Source organism: Eublepharis macularius, chromosome 4 (genome assembly GCF_028583425.1).
Source record: "Eublepharis macularius isolate TG4126 chromosome 4, MPM_Emac_v1.0, whole genome shotgun sequence".
Taxonomy (NCBI): Eukaryota; Metazoa; Chordata; class Lepidosauria; order Squamata; family Eublepharidae; genus Eublepharis; species Eublepharis macularius.
In genome coordinates this window covers 122642128-122656441 of record NC_072793.1, presented here as the reverse complement: position 1 = coordinate 122656441, position 14314 = coordinate 122642128, and the positions used below count along the sequence as shown (strand labels likewise).

The 14314-nt window shown below is 45.6% G+C and overlaps 1 protein-coding gene across 1 annotated transcript in view; it reads right to left on the bottom strand.

Annotated features, from left to right (window-relative positions):
- Nucleotides 1-14314, bottom strand: part of PLXNA1 (plexin A1) — a 418114-nt gene that overhangs the window by 213940 nt on the left and 189860 nt on the right. Inside the window, exon 4 of the mRNA XM_054978424.1 lies at nucleotides 8774-8914. Coding sequence (XP_054834399.1) covers nucleotides 8774-8914 — 141 coding nt within the window. The remainder of the gene's footprint in view (nucleotides 1-8773; nucleotides 8915-14314) is intronic.

Sequence of the window (14314 nt, the reverse complement as noted above, 5' to 3'; positions counted from 1 at the left end):
CAACTACAAGAGCAACATGATTACTGTGTGCCCTATGCGCTGCCCCTCCAAACACATATATACAATAATGTAACTATTAAGTACATAACAGCAGCCTTTTAAATTACCAGGGTATCTTTGCACATGTAAGATTCTCTCTGCACCACTTCTGAGGCTTAGCCAGATATCATGGGTCTAGAGTGAGGCGAAGGGCTTCCCTCCCCATCTTTTCACTCTCTTTTCAGCAGGAGGCCAAGCAGGTTGGGCAAGAGAGTGAGAAGGCCAAGGCTCCCAGAGGAGAGCAAGCTGGTCAGGAAGAGGAGCGAAAACCATCTACCCCACCCCACCCCCCACTGTGCAGGGCCGTAGCGAGGATTGCTGGCACCCAGGGGTCAGCTCCAGGGCTGCGCGATGAAATCACTATGCATGACGTCATCATGCAGGGCACGCCGCTAATTGCCAGCTGCCCCATCACCGCAGCAGGCAGCTGTGGCAGTGCACAGTTGACCTCCCAGTCCTCCTGCTCAGTTGCCCTGTGCACCGCCCCAGCCACCTGCTGCACCTGGCTTGCAGCTGCTGCGCCTGGCTGGGAGTATGCGCTGGTGGCGGCGGCACCACCACCACCGCGGGGCAACTGAGTGGGAGGGCTGAGAGGCCGCCTGCTCAGTTGTCCCATGCTACCGCTGCCAGCACGCGCTTCCAGCCAGGCGCAGCAGCTGCGGGCTAGGCACAGCCATCGGTGCAGCAGGGGGCCGGGGTGGCACACGGGCTGCCTCCCAGCCCTCCCGCTCAGCAGCCAGTGCTGACACCACCAGCTCCGTGGTGCGCGCTCCCAGCTGGCAGCCGCAACTTGCGCCCCCTCTTCATCGGCTCTAGGGGCAGACGACTCCCCTGCCTGCTCCCCCGCCCCCCCCCCGTAGATCCAGCCCTGCCACTGTGGCAGCTTGCTCTTTTCCTGAGTGGCTGCCACGGTGGTTGTTCTCTCCTCCATAGCCAACTTGCTGTCCTCCCAGCCACCTCCCAGGTGCTAGAATGAGAGCACAGAAGCTGAGGAGAGGGTGAGGGTTGTTAGAAAGGCCAGGCCCTTTACTTTAATCCATGGATGAGGCCTGTAGCTCGGGGAGCTCACATCTTTCCTTCCACACTGCACAATGATGATAAAAATAACAACAACATTCGATTTATATATTGCCCTTCAGGACAATTCAACGCCCACTCAGAGCAGTTTACAAAGTATGTCCTTATCCCCATAACAATAATCCCCCAAGGGTTCCCATCCCCTCACTCCGGGCGGCGGATCTCCCGATCCCACCCTCCCTCCCCCGCGCCCGCTCACCTGGCCGGCGGGGGGGGGGGCGCTCCATGGGGCAATAGCAGGCGGTGGCAGAGAGAAAGCAGGCAGCGGTTGCAAGAACACGCCGCTCTCACTGCCGCCGCTGCTCGCTTTCTCACCAAGGCTGCTGCTGGCGCTCTGCAGCCGCCGCCGCCGTGCTCCTTGACCCTGCTGGCGTCGGCAGCAAGAGAGCGAGGTGCAGTGGCCACGGCCTGCTCTCTCCTCATCGCCACCACCGCGTCCCTTGTCCCTGCCAGCGCGGGCAGCACAGGGGCGGCGGCGAGAGAGAAGAGCAGGCTGTGGCTACCGCACCTCGCTCTCTTGCTGCCGGCGCCAGCAGGGTCAAGGGGCGCAACGGCGGTGGCAGCAAGAGAGCGAGGTGTGGTAGCCACAGCCTGCTCTTCTCTCTTGCCGCCGCCGCGCCTCTTGCCTCTGCTGGCACGGGCAGCACAGGGGCAGCAGCGGCCGCGGCACGTGCGAGAGCTCTCCCCGCATGCTGTCCACGCCAGCAGGGACAAGGGGTGCGGCGGCGGCAGCAAGAGAGACAGAGAGCACTGCCCACGCTCTCTGCCCTTCCTCCCTGCGTGATGATGTCAAAAGTGACATCATCACGCACACCGGGAGCGTGTGCGTGCATGCTTTGCGTGCGCGGGCACAACAAGAACAGCCCCCAATGAGGTAGGAGCCAGCGTTCCAGTCTCCCGCTGGGATACTTGAGGGACCTGGCAACCCTAAATCCCCATGAGGTCAGTGGGGCTGAGAGAGCTCCTAGAAACTGTGACTGATCCAAGGTCACCCAGCTGGCTTCAAGTGGAGGAGTGGGGAATCAGACCCGGTTCTCCAGATTGGAGTCCCGTGTTCTTAACCACTACACCAAACTATGCAGTCCTCCAGTCCCAGCAGCTATTTCAGGTGGGAACCAGCTGCTAACCAAAAGTCCTGTAGGGCAATAGGCTTGTTTATTTTCTTGTAACATGGGGTAGATGCCAGAAGAGTTACAGGTGGTATGCCAAAGAGTCACATGCGGCTTCTGAGTAGAGTTGCCAGCCTCCAGGTGGTGCTTGGAGACCTCCTGGAATTACAACTGATCTCCAGGCTACAGAGATGAATTCCCTTGGAGAAAATGGCTGCTTTGGAGGGTGGACTATATAGAATTAGACCATGTTGAGGTCCTTTCCCTCCCAAGCCCTGCCTTCTCCAGACTTCACCCCCCAAATCTCCAGGAATTTCCCAACTTGGAGCTGGCAACCCTACTTCTGAGCCACTGAGTACCATTGATCTAGAATCTGGTGGTGAAATGAATCACCACCATATTGAATGGTCTTAGCAAAATAACTCTCAAAATCCACACGTGACAATGAAGAGAAATTGGGAAAGAGTCCTCTGTCTTCTTTTGCCCGCCTTTGTGCCTCCATTCCTCCAAGAAAATATTTGCCTGTTGCCTCCTCTCAACCCCCATCTTGATTGCATATTTATGACTCAGAGGAAAGTCAACATGCTGAGAGGAAAGGAAACTCAAGTGTAGATATTACTTTCACTTCACTCTCTTCTCTGGACAGTGAATTATGTGGGCCCTCCCAACAGTTTGTCTTAATAAATGGTATTTCATGGCTGTCGTTTTGGATTTTTCTCCTAGATCATCCTATAACAATATATAATTAACAATAGGGGCTATCCAGCTGTGCAGTTCTGGAGGAGTAGCATTTCCACCTGTGGAACAGTGGGCGGTGATTTTTGCTGATTCCAACCATACCAAAGACTGCTCCAAAATATGGACACTGCTGCCAACACATTGCTAATGCTACAGCTTTGGTACACTTTCTGCTTTAAATGCTGCATACAGCGGAGACAACCTGCTTAGCAGCCATGTTAAGATAGTATGTTATTTCATCTCAAGTAAAAAATGTTCACATCATTCAGAAGGACTCTGAATGACCCTTGACCAGGGCTGGAGACACATTTAAAATGTCTACCAGTCACCCCAGCACAGAACTAGAGATATATTTCAAATTCTCAGTGCTGCAATTAAAAGTTTTGGTGTCTGACTGATCAAGAGTCTATGAATTTTTTCAGATTACCTTGACTACTTACCTATCCCAAAAGGCACATAACCCTTTGGGGACTACCACGGCTTTCCATAGCAGCAAGTGTGCCACTTCAACTGGTTCCACTCCAAACAAGAAGTAGATTTACAAAACTATTTAGCAGCCAAATATGCACGCTTGAATGGGATAGAAACATATGCATTCCAAGGGGGATAGAGATTTCATTAAATGTTGCTAATCACTGGAGAAGAGAGAGGATTCTATTCTACAAAAAACATTTTGACAGTCTTACAGCTTAAAAGAAAGGAGGAACGTGAAGTAAACGAAGATTTCTCTTGTTTCAGAGATGAGATATTCTTTTTCCCTCTTACATAGAGTCACACTTTCTGTGACTCTTTCCTTTTTTTGAGAAGCTTCTGCTTTTACTTCTGAGGCTGCCTTCTGGATGAGGAAGTAAAACATCACCCTTGGGCAATGGAGTTATGGCCTCATTCACCCATGTAAGCTATTGTTTCAGTGTTTGTACTGGGGGGAAGGGGAACAAACTTAGCTATGTGGGTATCCCTTTCCTTTCTTTCTATCTCTCTCCATTGTTGCATCATCATATATAGCCTTTAGTTCCCGTATGATGTTCATAGACAAGGTGTTATGACTGAGCCAAAGTGCAAGGCCAGCTGGCTCACATCCTCATATATTACATAAATGGTTGGTTGTCACTCTATTTGAAAGCTCTTAGCCTACTGCCTAAGCCAAGGCTTGACACATTTTCTTTGGCTTTAGAAATCAGTCTAAAAATTTAGGAGCCAGACTTATTTTTCAGAGTTTTATTTTAATGACTATATTTATAATTATTCCTCTCATAAAATTTAGTCCTAACCTTGTCATCATTTCTTGTAATTTTATTACAGCTGTAACAAAAGCATTGTAGGATGTAAAGTAAGTAAGTGGGGGACCCACAAAATTTGCAAGGGAAGAAAATCCTCTCTCTCACTGTCCTCCAGTTTCTCCCTTCTCTCCCATTTCTCTCCCTTCTCTTTCCCCCACTCCCTAATTGGCTTCTTCTCTCTCAAACCTAATGACCCCCCTCCCAATCAACTAGGTGTCAGAGGAGAAGGGAGGGAAAGGTAAAGCAGAAAGGGCACCCTTCACACTTGGTGCCGCTTAAAGCACTTTGCTTCTACCACCATTGCCCATTTACTGATGGGCTTCGGACAGTCTTTCCTCTCCCTGCTCCCCCCAACTATACTAATAATAATAATAATAATAATAATAATAATAATAACAACAACAACAACAACAACAACATTCGATTTATATACCGCCCTTCAGGACAACTTAATGCCCACTCAGAGTGGTTTACAAAGTGTTATTATTACCCCACAACAATCACCCTGTGAGGTGGGTGGGGCTAAGAGAGCTCAAGAGAACTGTGACTCGCCCAAGGTCACCCAGCTGGCTTTGTGGAGGAGTGAGGAATCAAACCCGGCTCTCCAGATTAGAGTCCCGTGCTCTTAACCACTACACCAAACTGGCTCATCACAATGATTTTTTTAATGTTCATTCTTGTGCCATTTTTCAGGGTTAAAAATATGATAGTGGTGTAATTTTGGTTGAAATTACCACAAACAAAAAGTTAATTGTCGAAGGCTTTCACGGCCGGAGAACGATGGCTGTTGTGGGTTTTCCGGGCTGTATTGCCGTGGTGTTGGCATTGTAGTTCCTGACGTTTCGCCAGCAGCTGTGGCTGGCATCTTCAGAGGTGTAGCACCAAAAGACAGAAGTCTCTCAGTGTCAGAAGTCTCACACTGAGAGACTTCTGTCTTTTGGTGCTACACCTCTGAAGATGCCAGCCACAGCTGCTGGTGAAACGTCAGGAACTACAATGCCAAGACCACGGCAATACAGCCCGGAAAACCCACAACAGCCAAAAAGTTAATCTCTAACCCTAACCTAACTTCTTCCCAAATTCTCATAATCCCAATGTTGTTGTTTACAAGCTCCATTCAAAAGAATATTGGAGTCAGAATAAACTACATCTCATTAAGAAATGAATTCGTCTACCGTCACTGAATGTTTAAGTGTACACATAAACAAGCAACGACAGGAACCTGATGCACATTTCTTTTTATGCTATGCAACAAAACATTCTGATCTGAAAATATAAATAAGCTTTGTATTCCACCAAGAACTGCCAAGCAATGCCAAAATAAAACCATTGCTGAAAATACTAGGTGGCACAATGAAATTTCTAGGTGCCATGGCGACCTGGCACTAGGATTTGTTGGACTCTGGTCCAAACCACAGCTCCAGGAATGAAGCTGTGAATGCTGTGAAGCTGAGCCACTAATCCTTATGATTTTGTTCTGCTCTACTTTTGCATTTCAAGTGTCAGCATTAAAATGACCACAACTAATCAAGCACGGTTTAATCATAGGCCAAGTTATATACATATACATGAAGTAAATAACTTTAATGAACCAATCACAAGCTAAACAGTACGAGAGCTTGTCCCAAGTTCTGTTAGCATGCCCTTCACCTCCTTCTTCACGAACATTTCCTGATATACCAAGGGCGTTCAGTGAAAGCCTTGGACTATGAGCTTCTATCCCAGCAAGCACAGCAGTTGCCAAATTATCTCGCCTACGTTTTCTGTACAAATAGATTTGTGTTTTCTTCCCTCTACATAAAATTTTGTCTAGATAGCTTTTTGAGGAAAGTCCCATTTAATCTAGCTTTCCATTATAAGCAAAGGGTAAGAGAGGCAGACACACCTCATGCCTTCCAGCTAAAGGTCAGAAATTTAAATTCTTCTTTCCAGCTGCATAACTTCTTTCTCCTTTTCTCCTTTCAACCAAAATCCAGCTATACTGGACAAGGAAGCAGAGACGGCACTGAAACCCAAAGCTCCAAATAACCCATTAAAATACAGATCATGATAAAACCTGGACTCTGAAGCATGACAGAAATGAAGTTGGACTACTCAGTCACAATGCAACTCTGATGCCCCTCATTCATAAGCACATTATTTATCTTACTACAGCAATGCAGCTATAGTTTCCCTAGAGCTGGTAGCACCCAGGCAATCTGTTAAATGATGGAGGTTTTTCAAAAAGAGGCCTAATGAGTCTTTATAAGAGATGCTGCATGTACCTATGATTCTTTGGCTTCCTAATAATAAGTTTGTTTCCCCTCAGGACAGACTCAAATAGGAATTATTCATTCCAGGAACAGACACCTGAGAATTCAATCAGACATGATTTAATGATGCTGAAAAGCAGAGTTCTCTGGAGGCCAAAGTAGAAGTGATAGCAGCAGACCCATTTGCTTAAATCCAATTCTACCCAGATTGTGTATTAAGTGAATGTAAGGTCAACATTTTTAGAGTGAAAGGAGCGTGCAGGTGAGGGATGCTAAATTTCCCCCTTGTCCACAGCTTACTTCCCCTGCAGTTTGCCATCCCCCACCCACTGCTTTTTTCTTCATCTGATCTCTAGTACTAGATGTGAACTCTGCGGAATGTAGGGAGTTTAAAGGGAGAACCTATGGGGAGATACAAGGGGAAGGTTCAGTGCTATTTACTTACATGCTCCTTTTCCTTTAAAAATCAGACCCAAACTTTAAATAAGATTAGGACTGCCTTCCAGCTTGAAAAGGGTCTGCTGCTGGAAAGTTTGACCCATATACTTTTATGCTGCTGAAAGTTTGACCCTTAATTGCTTAAGTTGACATTTATTTTATTTTATTTATTTATTTCATTTCTACCCCACCTTTCCCTGCAATGGGGATGAAGTGGTTTTAACATCATTCATCTCTCATTGACTGTATCCTTACAACAAGCATGTGACGTAGGTTAGGCTGAGAAAGTGTGGCTGGTCCACAGACACCCAATGAGCTTCCATGGCAGAGGAGGGGTTTGAACCCGGGGTTTCCCAGATCCTACTCCAACATTCTAACCACTACACACACTGCCTCTCAATCCCCTTTCCTGGAATAGCTAACAATATAATAGCAACCCAAGAAGGAATAAAGGGCTAAATGGATCAAACAAATGTTTCAGTGAACTCTGCAGGTGAGTTGGAGTCTGTAGGAAAACTGGCAAAGTATTTCAGTACAGCTGTGCCGCCATCAAAACTTAGTGAATTATGAACCCTTTTTCAGTACTATCCCAGATACAACAGCCACTACTTGTGGTGCCAGGGAGCCACCAGTGCTCCAAGCAGAAGCCACTGAGTGATGACGAGGGGCTTCTGGCAGCTGGAAGTGACAAAGTTGCAGTCTTAAGTTCATTATTCTGATGCATGTATTTAATTGCATTTTTAATTGTGTTTGTATATATTTTGTAAACCATTTTGGACACTGTGGAAAGATGGGGTATAAATATTTTAAAAGAATAAATAAATAAGCTCCCTTCTAAATCCATTGAAATCAAAGGGCTTAGAATGGAGAGCCTCTGCTTGGAATTGCAGTGCAAAATACTTTTATGGCAATAGATTGCACACCTGCTTCAGTAGCACAGCCTCTTATTAGAACTGCTGTAGTAAAAACAATGGTGCATTCTTACAAAGTGGGATTTTTTTTTTTTGGGCTACTTCAAAAATCTGTCAGCGCCACCCTAACCCATGTGACAATGGTGGAAGAACTCCACATACAGTAACACTTCCTATAATGCTGTGGATATGTTTCCCGAACAGGGCACTGTGTGAAACAACACTACAGAAAGTATATCTAACCAATGCTCCATGTTCTAAATTGAGTCCTGACCCATCCTTTAGGAAGCTCCCTTAAACCTCAGCCTGCATTCCACTCTAGTCCCCCTCTTCCTACCATGTCCTTTCTTCTCTAGGAGTCTGAGGAACCAAACTTCCTCAGATCCAGGCTATTCCTGGGATTCCACTGCATTCAGGGACACCCTCAGGCCTCACACAACCATTACCCCAGCTACTATCCTGACACATGGGACAGCTTAGTAGTCCTCTTCCAGGAGCCAAGCCGCTCCTTCCAGCACTGAGAAGCTGATCAGCGCCGGCTTCTCCCACTCTCTTCTCCAGTTGGTGAAGCTTTGTGGGAGACACTGGGTGCAATGTGGTCCCACCCATCAGCTGGCACTGGCTACCAAGGAAAGTCCAAAACCACCACCCAGTCTGCCAACAGGCCAACCAGTCACGGCAGCAACAGACCACAAACAAGCCATCTCCATCTACTCTGCAGTCATAATTGTTCCATGGAGCCACTTTTCAGTCTTCTTCCCCCCCTCCCAATGCAAAAAACCCACAACATTAAAACAGTTCTATACAAGGCAACACTGCATGAACTATTGCTGTATGCAAGACAGCCTGTAGGCAGCCTTAGCTTCACTAAGGCTGAGGTTACAATTCTGTCAAAGAACCAGCTGAATAAAAATGACTGTATGACATACCTGCTTTTCAGTCATGGCATAGAGGTACTGGAGATCAGGGCTGAGGACCAGGTCCCGCAGAATGGAGCTGCCTTCGTGGGCCACAACATTCTCATACTGCAGTGCTGAACGTCCAAGGGGATTGGCAGGGTCTACCAGGATCTGAAGGAAGAAAGGACAGAGTGTTAGCATTTGGACCTATTACTGCTGGCAGGATCCTGATATAACTTTTATTACATGGAAAAGGAACTGTGTACCAATTTCAGACCAGTAGTGACCAGGTCGAAAGGAAGCACTATACCCCAGATATCCCAGATCTCCAGTCTCTGTCCTGTCTGTCAGCCCTCTACTCAAGGACTTTGAAGCTTCACTGCTTCCAGCTATGCCCAAGCTACAACCTGATGTTTGAGAAGAAAGAACAGAGACAGGTGAGAATATCCAAGAAGCCCATTCCATAGGGATGTTTTGGCTGCCATGGGGCAAGACAAGGGAGAAATGTAGAGTCTTGGATTGAGTGATAATTTTAGCCAATAGAAGTGATTTTTGTCAGCAAAATGGGACTTCTCTACCTTTGTCTTCCTGCTGCAGCTGAAAATCACACCTGAAATGCTGCTTCTGGGAGACGGTGGACCCACAGGGACATGATGTGAGGGAAGAGTTGGCAGTCTGCAGTGGGCGGGGAGGGGGCGGAAATCAGCAAAACTTTGCAGAAATCTTTCACTAGATACAAATCAGAGTCTAGGAGGTTCATCCAAACAGAAACCCTCCCTTCATTTGTTTTTACAATCCCTTATTTAACACGTGAGAATTAAGCATCCACCATCTCTGGTCAGTCATCCAGTTTCTTTACCACTTTACTGCAATAATCTGTCATTTTTTCCATTCCTTTATATCTCTTAAAACAGCTATGTAGAATAACAGCTACATCAATCTATAATAAAATTATGCTATGTTCTTTAAAACAAATGTTATTGGTATTGTAAAATGAATCGGTGTTCAGAAGAAGTACAGACAGCCTGTCACAGGTGGAGGGGAAGGGGTGTCAACTGGAAACTTCATGAGTATTTCAGAGGGGAAGGAAAAACTGCAATAAGCTGTTTTAATAGTTTTGAGCCCTCCATTTGGTATTTCTAAAGAGTTGGTGGAAGAGAAGCAGCTGCTGAAGCTGTTGAGACTATGCAGGTACAGAAACGTCACCATGACTGTGGACAGATAACTGCATGCAAATATGCCAGTATCTTGCCGCCTCCTTGCACAGTCCATGCAGCCTAGCTTTTCTACCACGGGGTCACTCTGAGCGATCTTTCATTTATCTCAACATTCACCCTCTCCACCTGCTTGTAAGAGACGGATCATCATGAACCCATTAATCATCATTCTGCCATTCTACACAAGCTTTATTTCAAGAAAGCTTTTTCTCCCATGCTGAGCCTTCCAGCAACCTCATAATAGCAGGGCTCTCAAAAGGCTCCTCGTTGTGTCAAAAAGTTGGTGTACCAAAAAGGCTACACCCTAATGCAGCTGCCTGCTCATTACTGACATAGCGCCCAACAAATGTAAAGAGCCACACATTGAGAGCTAGTGGAGGGCTGGCATACAGCACTGCTACAAAAGGGGGACACTATTGCTTCTGATATCAAGGACCCAAGAGTTTGGCCGCTGGGCCGCACTTTATAAGGGCATTTACAGCCAGCAGTAAATAACAAGCAGCCAGCCAGCACATCTGTTCCAGGCATAACAGGGATACAGAAATTACTTTAATCCAATTACTACTCACTACGACAATAAAGCTTACACGGAAGACAGTGCTTTCACTACAGAGGTCACAACCACATTAAAAGGTGTCACAGGGTCACAGTCAAGAAAAGGAGGGGGATATACAACAAGATTAATTCTTTTAATTCAGTTGCCACCTGGTTGCTCACCATGAGTCATTTCCAGCTAAGTAACCTACTTTCTTCGGTGCACCTGCTTTCTGCTTATGGCACACTAGAGACACCAGCATAAGTTTAACTGTAAGGTATCAGTGGTTACCTCACAGCATGGAGTTGAACTCAGAGGCATTTTGATCTCTCTCCTAATTCTATGACATATCCAGTTTATAATCTGCCAGAATTACTGAACACTCTGAAAGGTTCAGCTCTCTGGAATCTTCAAAGTGGCTGTATAGATTGAACAGCCAGAAGGAACAGCCACTGCTTGTCCTTCACATATTTCTATGAAGAATTTTCATCTACAAGCACCTATGCATGCATACAGCAGCATTAAATGTTATTCCTTTAAAAAAACAGGCTAGCAGTAGGACATAAGAACACACACACCCAAAAAAGAAGGAACCTGTCAGTCATGGGACATGTTTTGGTCCTCAGAGATTTAACAATAAGGTAACTCCTAAAACCCAGTAAAGATAACTCCTAAAAACCAGTAAAGTAGGTGCCAGCTGAGCCTCAACTGGGAGGGCAGACCAACACAGAAAAAACCCTGGCCTCCAACCACAGGCCAGGATCCAGTACTCCTAAATATGAACCTGTTCCTTCAGGGGCATGTAACTCCCTCCAGGACAGGTTGTATCCTCAGTCCTCATGGGCTTTGTCATTGACCAACAAGCACCTCAATCTTGTCTGGATTGAGATGTAGTTTACTGGCCATCATCTAAAGCACTGCTTGTTCTCTCCCAATGGTTTCATGTTGATGTCGAATAGCAGGAATGACAAAATAGATCCCCTGAGGGATCCTACAGCATACACGCTACAAGGCCAAACAGCACTGCCCCCAGAACAAGTACAAGCAAAACTACCAAAGCATAATGGCCTCCTACCAACACAGCTAGCCTCTCCAGAAGGATACCAATCAATGGCTGCTTCCACACATGTTGGATAATCCACTTTCAATACTCTTTAGTGAACATTTGAAACTGATTTTCCATGTGTGGAACAAAAAATCCACTTCTAAAGGATAGCGAAACTGCATTGAAAGTGCATTATTCAACGTGTGTGGAAGCGGCCAATGGTACTGAAAGCAACCAAGAGGCCCAAAATAATCAGCAGGGAACAGGCATTCTCTGCCTGTCACTCTCCTGTGGAAAATCATCAGGCAGGATGACCAAGGCCATTTCTATCGGAAACCTTCATTTCACTCTGGATTGAATCTGGATTGAAACGGGTCTAGCTCATCCATTCCCTTGTAGACCACTTGAAAGTGGGTTACCACCATCTGCTTCAGCACCATTTCCGAGAATGGAATATTGACCACTGAGAAGTAATTATTTAGGTAATTTGCCTTCTTCAGGAGGGGGTCTCATGGCTGCTTGTTTCAGGGCAGTCAGAACTATTACTCATGGCTGCTTGTTTCAGGGCAGTCAGAAAGAATTAATTATCTCTTGGATCCATCTGACCAACCAAGGTAGTTACTATGAGCTGAGAGAGTCAAGGATAGTCACTAGAAGGTGCAGAGTGCAGAATTCTAAGCAACTTGTCCACGTTATCAGGCCTCACCAACTGAAGTAATCCATACAAATAGGACTAGACTGTGCTTCAACATCCTATGATTTAACTGAACCGGTCATGGCATTAGTCACAACAACAACAACAACAACAACAGAGTCACAGCAAACCTATACATTTTTTAGGTCTATATCCTCAGGGCCCTAAGGCAGAAGATCCACAACTCAGAAAATCTTTTAGATTATTTATCAACTTGGAAGCAAACAACCTGGCCATATAAAAGTCTTATCAAAAGTTGCTTCTCCGATCGTTTTTGGAAATCAGGCAAATGTAACAACTGGACATAAATGGGAAAATCTTTTTTTCTGCATCTGTACCTGTAAATCCCACCTCAAAATAGATCCAGAATTGGTTACAGACACCAAAGCTACCTATAATACTGAAATGCAACATGGAAATCAGTAGCTCTGTTGCCCCACACATTGCTGTGAAGTTTTGCAAAAAGCAGCACTGTCTACCCACAGAAAACAATTGCTCCTTCAGCTTTAGGTGCTTACAAAGCCCCAATGTTCTTATTATCCATGTGCTCTTATTTCTCACAGCATCCCAATATGGGAACATTTTACTGATTAGGAAGTGAAGGCACAGAGGTTCTTGGCCTAAAAGTCTTCTACTCCCCAAATGATTTCTGCAGCATCAAGATAATTTGAGAACAGTGGCCAGTCATGGGCAAAATACACATCTGACTTGACTATTACTTAAAGAGCATTTAGTAACTCACTTGGGTGCCCCGAGTTTCTTAATAATTATTGAATCATTGGAACATCTTTCCAGACTTCCACCTAATCCTTCTCCCCCTAGCCCCCAAATAAAACCCCACAGAGCATGTTGTAGTTTCACTTCCCCTGTTGCAATAAATAGACTCCATCCATCCATTTGCATACTTTCCAATCAGGCAAAGGAAGCGGGGCTTAGAAGGCAGGATCCTGGCGTGCAGCTGATTAGCATGGAAATATATGCGGCTCACAAACAAACCGGGGCCCGTCTAATTAGAGTGGCGCCTTTGATTCACCGCCAACATCCAGCGCACACCAGCCCCAGATTATTTTTAGCCAGATTTACAAAACAAATGTATTTGATTAGGAGAGACACCCCTGAGCTAAGAAAGACTGATAGACAGAGGCAGAGATGTGGAAACGCTGCACCCCTGCAGGGAGCGGGGCTTAGGCCTGTGGTGAAGGTGTCCAGGAATGCAGGTGTGATTGTGAGGAGGTCTCACACAGCCTGACAGCTGCACAGTGGAAAAGAAGGAAGTACTGGAATGTATGTCTGCAGCTGCCAACTCCTCTTGCAAACATTACAATGCTCTTCCTAATTACTATGCTAAAACCTCCTTTATTCTACTGATGGCCATGACCTTCAGATGACCAAAATCACTAGCCAATACTTCTTGGCTTTCAGTACCTTCTAACCTGCCAATCAATCCCACCTGTTCTTCCTTGCCTCAATTTACCGTGCCAATCCATGGTCCTAGACTACTCTCACAAACATGTAAAGTAGCTGTACCTCTTTTTTTCACCACATCTTTATCTTTATTTAACAAAATTTATATTCCACCTCTCTGCCTTCATAAGGGCCACCAAGGTGGATAACAAGTTAAAACATACATAATAAAATCACATTTTAAAATGATTAAAATCAACCACCACATCATTAAAACATACAATACAGAGCTAAAAACATACAATACAAAAACAATTAAAATATTAAAAACAAAAGACATTGAACAGGACGGAGAGATCACAGAGGGAATGCCAAACGAAACAAAAAAGTCTTCACCCACTGGTGGAAGATGGTAACATAAGGGGACAGACCAATCTCCCTGGCCCCCCCCCCTGACTCTATGCTGCATGTCTCCCAGGGGAATGGAATCCAGTGAATGAAATATGCATTGTCCCCCTCACAGTACAGAATGGGAGCAGCTATAGGCTACATTTTTATGCATGCTTCTATTACACCAAAAACAGACGTCTTGTGGCACTTTAAAGACTAGCAACACTTTTACTCCAGCATAAACTTTTATGAACTACAACCCACTTTGCGGATCACAGCATACTTT